At 53.8% G+C, this 15,644-nt stretch overlaps 1 protein-coding gene across 1 annotated transcript in view; it reads left to right on the top strand.

Moving 5' to 3' along the window:
• Positions 1-15,644, top strand: part of MYH7B (myosin heavy chain 7B) — a 32,503-nt gene that overhangs the window by 2,513 nt on the left and 14,346 nt on the right. Inside the window, exons 3-18 of the mRNA XM_054392150.1 lie at positions 811-954; positions 1,048-1,204; positions 1,307-1,334; positions 2,415-2,511; positions 3,499-3,522; positions 5,693-5,785; positions 6,492-6,555; positions 6,676-6,774; positions 7,853-7,956; positions 8,682-8,820; positions 10,015-10,133; positions 11,102-11,251; positions 11,576-11,746; positions 12,785-12,964; positions 13,051-13,183; positions 14,062-14,138. Coding sequence (XP_054248125.1) covers positions 811-954; positions 1,048-1,204; positions 1,307-1,334; positions 2,415-2,511; positions 3,499-3,522; positions 5,693-5,785; positions 6,492-6,555; positions 6,676-6,774; positions 7,853-7,956; positions 8,682-8,820; positions 10,015-10,133; positions 11,102-11,251; positions 11,576-11,746; positions 12,785-12,964; positions 13,051-13,183; positions 14,062-14,138 — 1,779 coding nt within the window. The remainder of the gene's footprint in view (positions 1-810; positions 955-1,047; positions 1,205-1,306; positions 1,335-2,414; positions 2,512-3,498; positions 3,523-5,692; positions 5,786-6,491; positions 6,556-6,675; positions 6,775-7,852; positions 7,957-8,681; positions 8,821-10,014; positions 10,134-11,101; positions 11,252-11,575; positions 11,747-12,784; positions 12,965-13,050; positions 13,184-14,061; positions 14,139-15,644) is intronic.

The following is a 15,644-nucleotide window of genomic DNA, read 5'->3' as shown; positions in this document are numbered from 1 at the left end:
AGTTTGCAAACACATCTTTTCTTGGTGCTCTTTCCCCTTGAAACTGCCTTTTTAAACAATTTGTCGTGGATTTACGAAGTCCAAAGCTCCTTCCCCTGGAGCAGCACTTCTAGCAGAAAACTTCCAAGAGCCATACCCCCACCTTTATCCCTCTAGCTACCCTCCTGCTTTGAGCACCTAGCAGCTGGCAACACCACAGGCTTCAGAGCCACCTGTAAAACCACCCCAGACAAACCTCTTTGGAAAGGTTTTGTTTAATCTCTACTAACAAGACCATTTGCTAAATCCAGCTCCTTCCAGCCAGGCCAGAGAGGTAATGCGATAGTTCTCCCTGTGTCTGGCTTTGGGGGATTAAAGGAATCCAGTTAGAAGTGATGGGCTTCAGGCTTCAGCTGTTTGCCCAGATAACCAGGGAGCTCTCTGAGCTAAAGGCTGTGCCACTGTGGGGTTTCAAGCTGTGAAGGAGGGTGCAGGGCAGGGGCTTGAGCGTGTTGTGAGGTGACATCTTGGTACCCCCCTGGCTTGGATCCTCCTCCTGTAAAGCTTGACCACAGTCTGTCTCCCTGGGGAGGGAATGGTTCTGAGGCTTGCTTGTCCCAGCTGGAAGGTGCTGGTGGGGCTCCTCTAGCCCTCTCCCCCTGAAATGGAGGGCAGCCCTGTTTTGGGGGGGACAGCAGGCATGACGCCAGGGTTGTCCCCAGCGTGGGGCTGCCAGCGCGTCCCTCCGCCTAGCAGCTTTTGGGGGAGAGGGTGTTTGGGGGTGACAGAGGGGCTAGGGTCTGCCTGACGTGTCCCCCGCTCCCCTGTCAGACACGGGTGGTGAAGGAGGATGATGTGCAGCCCATGAACCCCCCCAAGTTCGACATGATCGAGGACATGGCCATGCTGACACACCTCAACGAGGCCTCCGTGCTCTACAACCTCAAGCGCCGCTACTCCCACTGGATGATCTACGTAAGCTGGTGGCACCCGGGCGGGGAAGGAGGACACCTCATGGAGCGAGGGGGGGAAATCCCACCCCTTACCCACTCCCTTTTCCCCCTGCAGACCTACTCGGGGCTCTTCTGTGTCACCATCAACCCCTACAAGTGGCTGCCTGTCTACACGGCACCAGTGGTGGCTGCCTACAAGGGGAAGCGCCGCACCGAGGCTCCCCCCCACATCTACTCCATCGCTGACAATGCCTACAATGACATGCTGCGCAGTAAGCCCTGCCCCTGGGGACCCCCAGCCTGGGGGGACTGGGCTTCTGGGTGAGGGCAGGAGGTGGGTGGAACTGCTCTAACCCCTGCCCATTCTCTTCCAGACCGTGAAAACCAGTCCATGCTCATCACGTAAGTGCCTTCGCCATGCCCTGCTGTGAGTGGTTGAGGCTCCTGGGGGAGCCTCAGGCAGACACTTCGTGCCCCAGGACGTCCCCCAGGCCATGTCACCCCCTAGGCCAGCAGCTGTTGGCCTCCTTATCCCTTCCTGCCACCATGCCAGGTGACAAAGCCCCGTGTGGGCCTGGCAGGCAGGTCCCTGTTGCACCCTGACAGCTGCCATGGGGTGCCCTGACCACCCACATCCTCCATGGAGCAAAGGGGAAGGAGAGATGGAGGCCAAGGCCAGAGAGAGATGGCAGTGCCCGGAGGGATGGGGGGCGGAGGGTGATGTGGGAGGGTGTAGGCCAGGTTGATTTCAAGTGACACATAGATAAGGGCTATATAAAGGACACTAAAGGGCCCAACACCACTGCCAGGAGCCGTGGACATTCCTAGGCTCGGCCATAGCCTAATTAGGAAAGGCAGAGGCTGCCGAGAGATGCTTGGCGTGTGTCCGGTGGCAGCTCTGCCCCCCTGGCTCCCCCCCGGCTCTTTGTGATCTGGGATTACAATGGCAGAGCAGCTAACTATAGGGATGAGCTCAGCAGGGCCTGCTGGCCACCCACACCCCACCCTGGGCATCCAGGCAGGATTCACCCCAGCGCGGTGCCACCACCATGCCCAGGAGCCCCCAGCAAAGCCAGGCGTGCTGAAACTGCTGGGGAGGCTGCTTCCCGGCTGATCCTGGACAGCTGAAGCCCTGGGGCCAGGGCCATGTAGCCTCGGTGGGGGCTGGCACCTCCTGCCATAGCTGCAGAGGGCAGCTGATGCCCTGGGGCACCTTCCAGCAGGCTGGCAGGGTGCAGGTTTGCTACCGTGGGACGTGGCGAGGATGGAGCCAGGTGGTGCTCCAAAGCCAAGCCCCAAAGCCAAGCACGCACACCCCCCGGGCTGGAGGGCACTGCCAGCGCCAGCCTGCCCTTCCCTCTGATCCTCTGCTTCTCCCTCGGGCACGAGGAGCAGGGCAGGAGGTCGGCAGGGGCTCTGCTGGAAGCTTTTTGCCTGTTCTTTGCCTCATGTCCTTGATCTGTGTATTTCTGTTGCTCTAAGCGGAGAATCTGGTGCTGGTAAGACTGTAAACACCAAGAGGGTCATTCAGTACTTTGCCATTGTGGCAGCCTTGGGCGACACACCGGGCAAGAAATTAGTAAGACCCTCTTTTGAAACAAGTTCTTGCTGTTTTCTTCCTTTCTTGATTGTTTTTCTCTTTGCCTTTCCCCTTTCCCCTTTCTTCTTCTTTTTACTTTTGGGTTCATTTTTTTTTTTTGGTTGGGTTCTTTTTGTTTGTTTGGTTTTGGTTTTGGTTTGGTTTTTTTTTTTTTTTTTTTTGTCTTCCCTCAACTTCTTTTGCATTTGGAAGTGTGCTTTGGCCTGACCCACCCAGGGCTTGGCTTTCCCCTGACTTTTGAACAAGCAAGGCTTGAAATTATTCTGCTCAAGGGGAAATGGATTTTTTGGGGGATTTTTTTTTTTTTTTTAAACCTGGTTGCTCAGTCTCTGCAGCCTGGAAGAGGCACTTTGGATGCCCTTTTTCATCTTCTCTTCCTCCTTCAACACCCCACAGATCTTCTTAAGGAGCATTACAAGCATGGAGTAAAGCTGCCATTTCCCACCTGGCCTCTTTTAAGCCTTGCTTTTCATCCTTTCCTCCTTTTTTTTCATCCTCCTCTTGCTCTTTTTGACCCTTTTCTACCTTGTGCTTTTCTTGCTCTTGTTTTGATTCTTGCATTTCTTTGGTGCTGGTTATTTTGGAGCTGCCTTTTGCAAGTGCTTCTTTCCTCTTGATACCTTGAGGCTCCAGCCTGCTTTTTTCCCCTGTAGAAGCAAACTTGGCTGCTTGAGGTATGGACAAAGCAATACCTCAGGCTTCTTTTCTTTACTCTTCTTTGGGTTTGGATTTAACTCTTCCTTCTTGCTTTTTGATGCATTTCTTTATTTTCTTGAGCTAATCTCTTTAACAAACTTTTTTGGCATCTCTTACAAAGTTTAATCCTCCCGTTTAATTTCAGTTTTTTTTTTTCTTGGACGTATTTTTGGCACTAAATGGTCATGCCCTGCTTTCCTGACCATGCTTCTTGTGGTTCTTGCCTGGCTTTTCTGGATTTCTAAAGACAATTTTCTTTCCTTTCTCTAGGCAGCTCTTGCCACTAAAAGTGGGGTAAGTGTTGTAGACTCCTAATCCTTATGCTGAGGACAGTTGTGTTGCAGCACAGGGCTGTGATGGGATGATGAGGAATGCCTGGGTGAGGCCTCTGCCTTACCCCTGGCTCTGTGTCTCCCACCCTCCCATAGTTTCAAGCTTTGGTGTTTCAACTCTTAGTAACTTTCTACCTTTCTGACTCCAACCTCTCCCTCAAGGCATCATTGCTCTTCAAAGGCTCATTTCTAACCAGCAGAGTGTTTGCCTGGGGGTGGTGTGGGCTCCTCCAAAGATACTGCTTGAAAGAGTCCAGCACAGAGCCACAAGGATGCTGCAGGCAGTGGAACATCTCCCTGTGAGGACAGGCTGAGGGAGCTGGGGCTTGGAGCTTGGAGCAGGGAAGCCTGAGGGGTGCCCTCATTCATGTTGATACAGATGTGCAGGGCAGTGTGGGGAGGACAGAGCCAGGCTCTGCTCAGGGATGTCCAAGGACAGGACAAGGGGCAGTGGGTGCAAGCTGGAGCAGAGGAGGTGCCATGGGAACAGAAGGAAAATCCTTTTCACTGTGAAGGTGACAGAGCCCTAGAACAGGCTGTCCAGAGAAGTTGTGAAGTCTCCTTCTCTGGAGACATTCAAAACCCACCTGGACATGTTCCTGTGTGACCTCCTCTAGGTGATCCTGCTCTGGCAGGGGGGTTGGACTTGATGATCTTTTGAGGTCCCTTCCAACCCCTCACGTTCTGTGATTCTGTGATAAGGTGAAGCTTTCACTCTCTGAGCTGTTAGTGTCTCAAAGCCCAGCTGAGGGTGGTGGGAAAAGGCTTTTTGCCAAGGGCCACATTGCTCTGTCTGCAAGCAGGGGCCCTGCTGATGCTTGGACATGCAAAGACCTGGAATGGCTGAGCCCACCACATTGCAGGCAGCTGATGTCCCCTCCTCTGGGGACATCTGCTTAGCTCCACAGAAACAACCAAGTACCTTGAGAAATCCAGCAAAGCTTCAGTCCCTGGTGCTCCCAGCACCCCAAGGGCTCAGCATCTCAGTCCTATGTCCTTGGTCCTCTGTCTCTCTGCTGGGAACTGAGGGACAGCCTTTAGCTGACCCACACTCTTGGTTGAGGGATGCTCCTTACCACATGAGCCTCAGACCACTTACCAGGACTGAGATAGCTGGGGGCTGAATCTGGGGGTCCTGGAGCAGCCTCCCTTGTTTCTCACAGGGTTCAAAGATAACAGGTAAAAGGATATCAAGGTGACAAAACAGAGTTTGGGCAAAGCTGTGGCTGATAGCTGCTCCTGGTCTCTTTTGCCCTTCACATGCTTGGAGCTGCAGAGGTGGGCAGCAGTCATGGGTCCAGCACTGAAAAGATAACTCAGCTCTTGGTGGGCAGAACCCAGAGTTGGTGGTTCCCACCAGAGGAAAGCCCCATGGGCTGTAATGTGCCAGAGCATGGGCAAAAGCTCTCAGGAACAATCCTGCAGGTGCCTGTGCCACCAAATTCTGCTGCTGTTGTCAACCCCTACTGTCCTTTGTGTGGCTTGGCATGAGTCTCTTGCTTCTCTCCTTGAATTCTTGCCCTGCTTTAGGTGGAGGCTGTCTCTTTAACTTAAGAGTGTGAAATATGAATGGAAAAACAAGGTTAAGGGAAGATTCACCTTGGGGCTTGCTCAGGAGAGCTCCAATGAGTTCAGCAGATAACTGCAGCTGGGACCTGTGATGTGTTCCAATCACTGTGCCTCTGCTGTGCACGTTGATGGGGTAGGGAGCTGGAAGCCAAGCCTGACTTCTGGATCTCTTCTTTTGCAATGTGCTTTGAGTTGAACTGCTCAAGGCTTTGGCTTGGTGAAAGAGGAAAAGCCTGGCAAAGTCCAAGGGCCTGAAATGTTTCAGATGGTTGTGGTGACAGCACGTGCTTGCTCGTGGGTTCCCTATTGTAGCAGCCTAACCAAGAGGCTAAAGGACTGCTGTGTGGCAGAAGGGGCAGTAGCTTGGGACCAGTTTAGGCAAGGAGAAGCCCACAGAGGGCATTGCTGTAAAATCTGGCTGTGTTGCCTCTTGAGACAAGGAGATGCCTGAGGAGCAGCAGGCAGGTGGAGCGAGGAGCCCAGCCCCTGCCTGCCTGTGTTGTTGGTTACAGATCCCCTCTGGCTGGGTGGGAGCTGACTTGGCCTTTGGTTTTGTTCTCCAGGGCACCCTCGAGGATCAAATCATCGAGGCTAACCCAGCTATGGAAGCTTTTGGCAATGCCAAGACCATAAGGAATGACAACTCCTCACGTTTTGTAAGTGTCTGAGGCAGGCAGAGCTGGATGTGGCACTTGTGGCACTGGGGTTTGATCCTGTGGGAGCCAAAGGCACCTGGCAGGAACCTTGCTCTGCTTCCTGCTGGGACTGGACTGCTGAGGCCAGGCTTCCTCTGGTGACATCAGTGCAGCAAGTGGTGTGCTGGTCAGGGGGAGTTGTGGCTGGGCAGAAAGCCCTTCCAGGAGCAGAGCTGAGAGGGCCAGCCTGGAGTGCTGGAGATGGGGCAGACAAGTGTGCCCCTTCCTGGCAGCAGCACCTGTTCTGCTAAGCCCAGTCTGGCTCTGCTGTTGGGTGCAGGACTTGTCAGCTGTGGTGGTTTTGGTGCCTTGGAGGGAGAGCAGACACTCATGGGAGGGCTTCCTCAGCACACCAAGGAGCAGGAGGCTGTGGGAGGTTCTGTGTCACACTGCCCTGCAGAAGTGCTTGGCTGTAGGAGCTGAGGGCAGGGATTTACCTGCTGAGTGGCTAAAGCCTGAGGTGGTACTGTCTGACCCTCTGCCCACTACAAACCAGAGGACTTCACTCACCTACTCCTCACAGAGCCCAGGAACTTGGCTGGCACCAACAGAAGCCTGAGAAGTGCCAAATTACCAGTGCCTTGTAGTTGCCTGAGGTTTCTGGGAGCTGCTGAGAGCTGTACCTGCACAGCCAGGCCCAGCTCTCACCTCCTGTGTGTGTTTTCAGGGTAAGTTCATCCGGATCCATTTTGGCCCCTCAGGGAAGCTGGCCTCAGCAGACATTGACATCTGTGAGTAGAGAGGTGCCAGTGCAGTGGGCAGGCCTGAGTCCAGCTCACTCTTTCTGCTGGGTCAGCTCCTGGAAAGAGCAATCCCTCCTCTGATAATCCCTCTTCTCCATTTGGTTCTAGATCTCCTGGAAAAATCAAGAGTGATTTTCCAGCAGCCCAAAGAGCGAAGCTACCACATCTACTACCAGATCCTCTCTGGGAAGAAGCCAGAGCTGCAAGGTAAGGTAGCTGAAGCTGCAGCAAAGCCTTTGTGGAGTGATAGCCTGGAAATAGCCACCCAGAGCTCTGTGGGTTGGCTTTGGGGTCTGCAGGGAATGAGCAAACCCAGCTCACTATGCCCTCAAGTGCTTCGCTGGCTGCACAGGGCCAGAGGATAATTCAGAGTGGAAGGGATTTCCAGAGGTCACCTAGTCCAGCCTCCTTTATCCTCACAGACTGAGAAGCCAGACTAAAGCTTCTCTGCAGCTGTTAGGAGCAGAGTAGTGGTCACTCAGGGTCTGTCTGCAGGATGGGGTTGTCCTTTGCAAAGCTGCCTTGCACAGTGTCCTTGACATGTAGTGGCTGCAGCAGGACCTCAGCATGGGCAGCCTGGCTATTTACTCACTCCATCCATGCAGGCTGGATATTTGCTCATTATGGGGTAGGGGGAAGTGTTTGGTAGCCTTCTTTGAGCTCCTTCAGCCACCTTGGAGAGATGACCTGCTTCAGGTGAGCTTGAAACCAACTGCACAGCTCAATTGCAGCAGAGCTCTGGCGTAGTGCTGGCCTAGATGTGTTCCCCAGGATGATCCCAGCTGACCCAAATTTGCCCTGGGGCTGTCCTGTTCTTTGAGCAGCCCTGCCCTACTGCTGCCAGATCACACAGAAGGCACAGAAACCCTTTCCACACTGCAGAAAGATGGCTGGCACTGTCCCCTGGGGTGGTCATTCCCTGGGTGGTCAGCTGTGGGCTCCTGAGCTTGTTGCTGGCTGGAGAACAATCCCTTATTAGGCAGGTCTGAAGAGCTGTGCAGAGCAGTAATCTTATCTGGTGGTCACAAGGACATGGATGGCCACTTCTAAATCAGTCTGCAGCCAAGCCATATCCCAAGATAGCAAGCAGCAGGCACATCACAAAAGAGATGGAGCCATGTGTGGACCTCCTTGGGCTTGAAGAGGCTGTGCCTCCTGTGGCTTGGTGCCCCCTAGTTGAGGCTGGTGAAGCCCTTTCCTCTTCACCTCTGGAGGGCTGTCCCTTTGGCCCAGCTTTGTGCTTGTCAGAACTGGCCTCATCCTCTGCATGTCTTGCCCCCCACAGATATGCTGCTGCTCTCCCTCAACCCCTATGACTACCACTTCTGCTCCCAGGGGGTCACAACTGTGGACAACATGGATGACGGCGAGGAGCTCATGGCAACAGATGTAGGTGTTCTGCCCTCCCACTGCACAGCCCCAGGCAGGGACAGCTGGAGGGCACAGCCTCCTTCTGGCCACACATGGGGTTGTGTCCCTCTCTAAGTTAGGTTTGAGCTCTCTCTGGTTTTTGTTGGCAGCTGCTCCACATGTGGAGCAACAGATTGGATGTTAGGAAGAAATTCTTCCCCATGAGGGTGGTGAGAGACTGGAACAGCTTGCCCAGGGAGGTGGTAGAAGCCTCATCCTTGGAGGTTTTTAAGGCCAGGCTGGATCTGGCTCTGAACAAACTGATCTAGTGTGAGGTGGGGTTGGAACTGGATGATCCTTGAAGACCCTTTCAACCCTGACAATTCTATGATTCCACATTGTGAGCCTACAAGGAAGAGCAGAATGACTCTGATCTCTCTCCACAACCTCCTCCAGGCAAGGACAGTAACTGTGCATGAGGAAGGGTCTGTAGCACAGGAGCAATCCCTATGGCCTCCATGACAAGATGAGGTCTCAGCTTGGAAAACCTCCTGCTTGTGGAAGCTAAGCTAGTGCTTTTGCTTTCAGATAGATCTCGTGGGAGCTGGACCCCATTCCCATGGACAGCATTCCTTGTCTAGGTGCCCACCAAACCCTGACCAGCAGCCCAGGAGAGGGAGGGTGCCTTAGAAGGTGGTGGGAGGGCTAACCTTCACCTCAGAGTGGTGATTTTGTTCTGTCTGTGCTGCTTTGTCTCTCCTCAGCATGCCATGGACATCTTGGGCTTCAGCAACGAGGAGAAACTTGGCTCCTATAAAATAGTTGGAGCTATCATGCACTTTGGCAACATGAAGTTCAAGCAGAAGCAGCGAGAGGAGCAGGCAGAGGCTGACGGCACTGAAAGTGAGTTGGGCTCCATGCTGCCACATCTGCCCAGCCTGGGCTGGGCATCCAAATTCCTCCAAGGGCAGGCTGGGAGAACTTCTCTAGCCTGGTCTGTGAAGGTCAGTGACTGTGATTCCAAGCAAGCACACCTGCTGTAGGTGCACCAAGGGGCTTGCCCTCGAGCAGGCATATTTCGGACAGCCCTTGCTGCAAGCACTGGGTGGTCTCACCTGCACCACATTTTCCTCTGTCACACCCTAGCTGTGACCTCACCTTGTTCAGTCTTCTCTTGTTCTTCTTCAACTCTTACCCTTCATTAGACAGCCTTCCTGAGCCAAGCCATGATCAGGACTTGTAAGGACCTGCCCAAGTCAGCCTCCTGAAGAGCAGTCGGAGTAGGACCCAGTCTCTAATCCTTCTCCTTGATTATTGCTTCGGAAAATCAAATGCAAATCATGGATCTAAGAGGAGTCAGGCTGCAGAGCAAAGCTGACCAGTCAGAGCTCAGATATTTTCTGTTGCTTTTGCACTGCCTGGCTCCCAGGCAGGCTTCAAGGAGGGGGGGACTGCCCAGTGTGTGGAAGGATGAGAAGGGGAAGCCCTACCACTGAACTGGAAGGCTTAAGCAGTAACTCTACATCAGCCTAGGCAGGGATCCAGCAGAAAGGGCTACCTGGATCAGACCTTGTCATGCTAACACTCATCCTTCTTGCCTGAGGAATGTCAACACAGGTTTCACCTCCTACCTGGTAATTAAAGAAGGTTTTGATCTAGCAGGGCTGCCCCTACAGAGGTGATTTATAGCTGCAATCTGTTACTAGCAGTCTGTGAAAGACAAGAAGGAAAATCACCTTTCTTCTGGTCAGTTTCAGTCTGCTGCATGGGACTTCAGGCTGGAAAATTCTAGAGATCCCCAGTTCAGGAAGACTCAAAAAACATGATGGGCACCTGATCAAGTGCAGCAGGTCTGCTGTGGCCATCTCCTGCAACCAGTAACTCCTCAGGCAGGAGGTCCAGACTTTAAAAGCATCATACAATGTCCAGGTTGGGAAATCACACCAGGCACTGGCGGAGGCTCTGGAGCAAGTGGAAAAAACCCACTCTAGTTAGCACTGATCAGCAGAAGACCTGGGTCATTGCTTTTGGTTTCTTTATTTGTTCCCTTTCTGGGGCTTGCTTGCTGGCTCCTCACACCTCTGTGATGGTTCACAGGTGCTGACAAAGCTGCCTACCTCATGGGAATCAGCTCAGCTGACCTCATCAAGGGCTTGCTCCACCCTCGGGTGAAAGTGGGCAATGAATATGTGACCAAAGGTCAGAATGTGGAGCAGGTGAGTGTGCTGGGACATAGGCTCCCTGCTTGTGCTGGTTTGTCACTCCTCTGCTGCAGAACCACTGTGGAATGCTCTCTGGACAGGGTGTGTGGTGCTTCAGTTCGTTCTCTTGGGTTTAGGAGGAGGTTCTAGGGCAGCATGAGAAGATACAGCCACAGTTCCTAGCTTTTAGCAGCTGGGGAAGTAGAGGGCAGAGAAGACTTTGGGTATTAGCCAAGGCTGGAGGCTCAGTGCAGTGTCTTTGGCTTGTGGGTTGGATCACAGCCAGAAGAAGTCCAGTTTCTATGGATCTGCTTCAGAGGCAGTCACACTCCCATGAGGAGTTCAGCTCTGGAAAGTAGACAACTCATCTGAACACTGCTCTAAAGTGGTCTTGTGGGAGAGTCAAATGCCCCAAAAATGGAGCTTCTCAGATTCCAGCCACATGACAGTCAAGAACTCAAACCTTGACCTGAACAGTCCCAGCCAGCCCTCAAGCCAAACTCAAGAGGACCTTAGAAGCTGATGTCTCACCCACAGTGAGCTGTAAGCTCCTGCCATGCATAAGTTTCTGAATTGATATCCTAAGACCCTGAAGGCTAAGACCAAGCCAGGGATACCAGAACACACTTGAGAGCATGTGAAAACTAATCTTGGAGCACATACTGTAACCATGGACTCCCTGGATCTGGCTGTGCCAAGAGGAGCTCTCTTCTGCCCAGGGAGGGGATTGGGGCCCCATCCCTGGAGGTATTCAGGGTGAGGCTGGGCAGGGCTGTGAGCAACCTGATCTAGTTGAGGCTGTCCCTGCTGACCGCGGAGGGGGTTGGACTGGATGAGCTTTGGAGGTCCCTTCCAACCCAACCCATTCTGTGATCCTATGATGTTATGATGCTGTCATTCTATGATTCTTCAGCCTCCAGCTCCTAGCAAAGCAGAGGGGAGGCTCTGTGGGCATTGCCCAGCTGTGTGCCTTGCTCTGGCAGGTTGTCTATGCCGTGGGAGCCCTGGCTAAAGCCACCTACGACCGCATGTTCAAGTGGCTGGTGACTCGGATCAACAAGACCCTGGACACCAAGCTGGCCAGGCAGTTCTTCATTGGAGTGCTGGACATTGCAGGCTTTGAGATCTTTGATGTGAGTTCTCCCTGCTGTGGACCTGGGGAAAGGTGTAGGGCAGAGAGCTCAGGGTGCTGGTGTTTGACAGCTCTGTCTTCTCCAAGAAGCAGTTGGTCTTGCTAAGAAAAAGAGCTCTTGATTGCTCTGGAGAAAACAGTCAGCTCACAAGGACTTCTCTGGCAGTGCTGCAGCACAGCTCCAGTGAACCCCTGCCTCCCTGCTCTGGTAGCAAACCAGCTGAGCCTGGCAGAGCTCACTCTTCCCACCCAGAGAAAGCAGAAGAGTGAATCCCTTCACACCTGCAGCTCCTCCTTCTGATGCAGGCCTGTTTTGTTCTTGCAGTTCAACAGCTTTGAGCAGCTGTGCATCAACTTCACCAATGAGAAGCTGCAACAGTTTTTCAACCACCACATGTTTGTCCTGGAGCAGGAAGAATACAAGAAGGAAGGCATTGAATGGGTCTTCATTGACTTTGGCCTGGATCTGCAGGCTTGCATTGACCTGATTGAGAAGGTAAGGCATGAGTCAGGGCCCAGGAATGGGGACTTGTGCCAGATGGTTTGTTTGCAAAGACTGGAGCAGTGAGAGGTGCTCTGCTACTTGAAATGAAAAGATTCCCTCCTCAGCCAGGGCAAGTGCCCATCTTTGTTGACCCCACAGCTGAGATTCTCCAGCCCATTCAGTCCTTTTTGGCTCAAATTTTGACTTTATGAAACCACAAAAATTCTGTTCCTACCCCCTCAGTGAGCCACAAAACCTTGTGTGGCCTTTTCCTCCAGAGAGCAGAGATCTCTGCCCCCTTTTTTTTCCTTCTTACTTGCTGCCCCTCAGTGCCTCTCACCTAAGTGCTGATTCAGAGCAGCTTGTGTAAAGGATTTCTACTGTTGCATGGAGGAAGCTCATCCTTTCCTTGGAAAGGAGGAAACCTGCCAGGATACTGAGCTGGGGCTCTGTAGCTTGGAGAGGAGGAGCCTGAGGGTGACCTCATTGCTGGGGATAAAGATGTGCAGGGGGAGTGCCCAGAGGCTGGAGCCAGGCTCTGCTGGGGGATGCCCAAGGACAGCACAAGGGGCAGTGGTGGAAGCTGAGGCAGAGGAGGTTCCATGGAAACAGGAGGAATTATTTCCCTGTGAGGGTGACAGAGCTCTGGGACAGGCTGCCCAGGGGGGTTGTGGAGTCTCCTCTCAGGTGATACTTAAGACCTGCCTGGATGTGTTCCTGTGTGACCTGCTCCAGGTGCTCCTGCTCTGGCAGGGGGGATGACCTCTCAAGGTCCCTTTCCAGCCCCTAACATTCTGTGATTCTGTGAACCTGATGGACCTGGGCAAGTCCCTGCTTCGTGCAGGCCTGGCCAGTCCCATGCTGAGTGGCTGGAGGGCAGATGCAGCCTGGATGCATGAGTGATAGCTTGTCCTATGGTCAGTGTCTTGCACCCTCTGGCTGATTGTCAGCAAGGTCTCCCAAGCCAGGCCTTGCCCAGGGACTGCCCCATCCTGGGATGGGACATGGTACACTGAGCTCAGAGCTCCCTGCACCACCTTCTCTCTGCAGCCACTGGGAATCCTGTCCATCCTGGAAGAGGAGTGCATGTTCCCCAAAGCCTCTGACATGTCCTTCAAAGCCAAGCTCTACGACAACCACCTTGGGAAGTCACCCAACTTCCAGAAGCCCAGGCCAGACAAGAAGAGGAAATATGAGGCCCACTTCGAGCTGGTGCACTATGCTGGGGTGGTGAGTGCCCTGGCAGCCCTCCCACCACGTCCCACCTCCCCTCCTGCAGGCCTGCCCTTACCTCTGCCTCTCTGCTCTGCTGCCAGGTGCCCTACAACATCGCTGGGTGGCTGGAAAAGAACAAGGACCCCCTGAATGAGACAGTGGTGTCTGTCTTCCAAAAATCCCAGAATAAGCTGCTGGCCTCCCTCTATGAGAACTATGTGGGCTCTACCTCAGGTGAGGAACACCATCACCCCTCTTTTGACCTTGTTCTCTCCCTCCCTTTGCAGCAAAGCCTCCTCAGCCCCACACCCAGCTGCTGGTGCAGTCTTTCTGCACACAGTAGCACTGGGCAAAGGGAGGGCCCACAGTGACCTGGGTGGGTTGGTTCTCTAGGCATGTAGTGCAGCCTAGGGGCTTTAGGTGGGTGGTTAGAGTCATGGAATCATAGAGTTTTGTTGTTGGAAAAGCCCTCTGAGATCATCCAGTCCAACCATCAACCCAACCCCACCATGGCCATCAAACCATGTCCCCAGGTGCCATGGCCACAGGTTCCTTGAACACCTCCAAGGATGGGGACTCCACCACCTCCATGGGCAGCCTGTTCCAATCCCTGACCACTCTTGCAGCAAAGAAATTTTTCCTAATCTCCAACCTAAACCTCCCCTGGCACAACTTCAGGCCATTTCCTCTCCTTCTATCACCTGACAATAGAGAGAAGAGCCCAACCCCCACCTCACTCCAACCTCCTTTCAGGGAGCTGTAGAGAGCACTGAGATCTCCCCTCATCCTCCTCTTCTCCAGACTAAATGAGCCCAGGTCCCTCAGCTGCTCCTCCCCAGCCCTGTGCTCCAGACCCTGGTTAGGACCAGGCTGAGCTTGTGCTGTGGAGCTGCTCTGATGGCTCTGTGACCTGCAATGTGTGAAGTGGTCTCCTGTTACCAAGTGCTGAGGAGCAAACCCCAGAGTTGGGTGCTGTGGGAGGTGTTTTTGGTGGCACTACCATCTCTGCTTTACAGAAAGCAGGGGCCCTGGGTGTCTTTGGGGTGCTCCTGAGACCTCCAAGCCGAGCAGATGCTTTGCTGATGTAATTAATCAATGTTTCAACCCAACAGAGGAACCTCACAAGCCAGGCACCAAGGAGAAACGCAAAAAGGCAGCCTCTTTCCAAACTGTGTCACAGCTGCACAAGGTAAGAGCCAGCTCCTCGTGCAAGGCTGTGAGGGAAGCATGCTCAGAGTGTCCCAGTGCCACTCCCACTGCCCTGCCAGCACTCTGGGGTATCTTGCCCATGAGCTCTAGGGGCCTGCAGCACCACCAGGGCTCCTGAAGCACCACCACTAGGCTAAAGCTCCTCTCATCCCTGTGCCTGGCAGAGTCCCAGCCCTGTCCCCGTGCTGCTAGGCAGGCTCCAGGCTGGCAGAGGATGGCTCCCTGGGTGCTGGGGTGGTGCTGCCTCTGCCCCGTGCTGGCTGGGCTGCCCAGCAGCTCCTTCACCTCTGGGAGAGCGGCAGTTAAGACTTGTAGTGATGTTTAGCTGATGTACCACATGAACATCACTTTAAGTCTGTGCTACTTCTCTCCTCATTCTGGTCATCGGGAAGGACAGCCCTTGGGCGGAAGAAAATGGAGGAGGATCTTGCAGGTCTCTGAGAGCAGGCAGCTCTCTGCTGGCCTGTCCAGGGAGGTGTCCTGAGCTACTTTACAGCTTGGGCTGCCACCCCAACCCTGTTCCCATGCTCACCACAGGAGATAATTTGCCCACCCCAGAGCTTAAGCAACTGGAAGACAGCAGAGAGGGGGATGTGAGCCCAGGGCTGTGTCCTGTCGTGACAGCCTTGTGATGATCACAGGATGTTAGGGGTTGGAAGGGACCTCTGGAGATCTTTGAGTCCAACCCCCCTGCCAGAGCAGGACCATAAAATCCAGTGCAGCTCACACAGGAACACATCCAGACAGGGCTGGAAAGTCTCCACTGAAGGAGACTCCACAACCTCTCTGGGGAGCCTGTTCCAGGGCTCTGTGACCCTTACAGTGAAGAAGTTCTTCCTCATGTTGAGGTGGAACCTCCTGTGCTGTAGTTTCCATCCATTGCCCCTTGTCCTCTCACAGGGCACAAGTGAGCAGAGCCTGTCCTTGTCCCTTCCTTCCTGACCCCCAGCCCTCAGATATTTACAGACAGTGATTAGATCTCCTCTCAGGCTTCTCTGATGCCAGGGTGCTCAGAGGGCAGCTCTTGTCTCAGAACCCCCACCCAGGGACACAAGTGGTTTTCTTCCTTCTGGACAAGTCACAGGCCTTAGGGAAAGGTGTCTGTGGTGAGAAGCTGCTCCATGATGATGTGGAGCTGTGGAAAGGTGTTCCTGTCCCCAGGCTGGTCCTGGACAGGCTGAGCCTGTAGGAACAGCAGAAGGCAGCTTGGAAAGATCAAGGGTGCAGATGCCTTTCCCACAAGAAAAGGCAGGGCCATGGCTTGGCTTGAGCCCTACCTTGCAGGCTAAAGAAGGCCAAGGCTGGATCAGCAGGACCCTTGGTCATGGGCAAAGGGCATGGGCAGCACTGTGGAGGTGCAGGGAAGACTTGATGAGATGGAGTCTACAGCCAGTGTGGGTGCCAGTGCTGGATCTGCAGGGTGCTGAGCACAAGGCAATGGGCACCAGCAGAGCTGTGTACCAGGGATATGCTCAGTCCTGCCTCC

The sequence above is a fragment of the Indicator indicator genome, chromosome 24, assembly GCF_027791375.1.
Source record: "Indicator indicator isolate 239-I01 chromosome 24, UM_Iind_1.1, whole genome shotgun sequence".
Classification (NCBI taxonomy): Eukaryota; Metazoa; Chordata; class Aves; order Piciformes; family Indicatoridae; genus Indicator; species Indicator indicator.
Note: the sequence above shows the minus strand (reverse complement) of the source record. Positions and strands in the feature narration are given on the sequence as shown.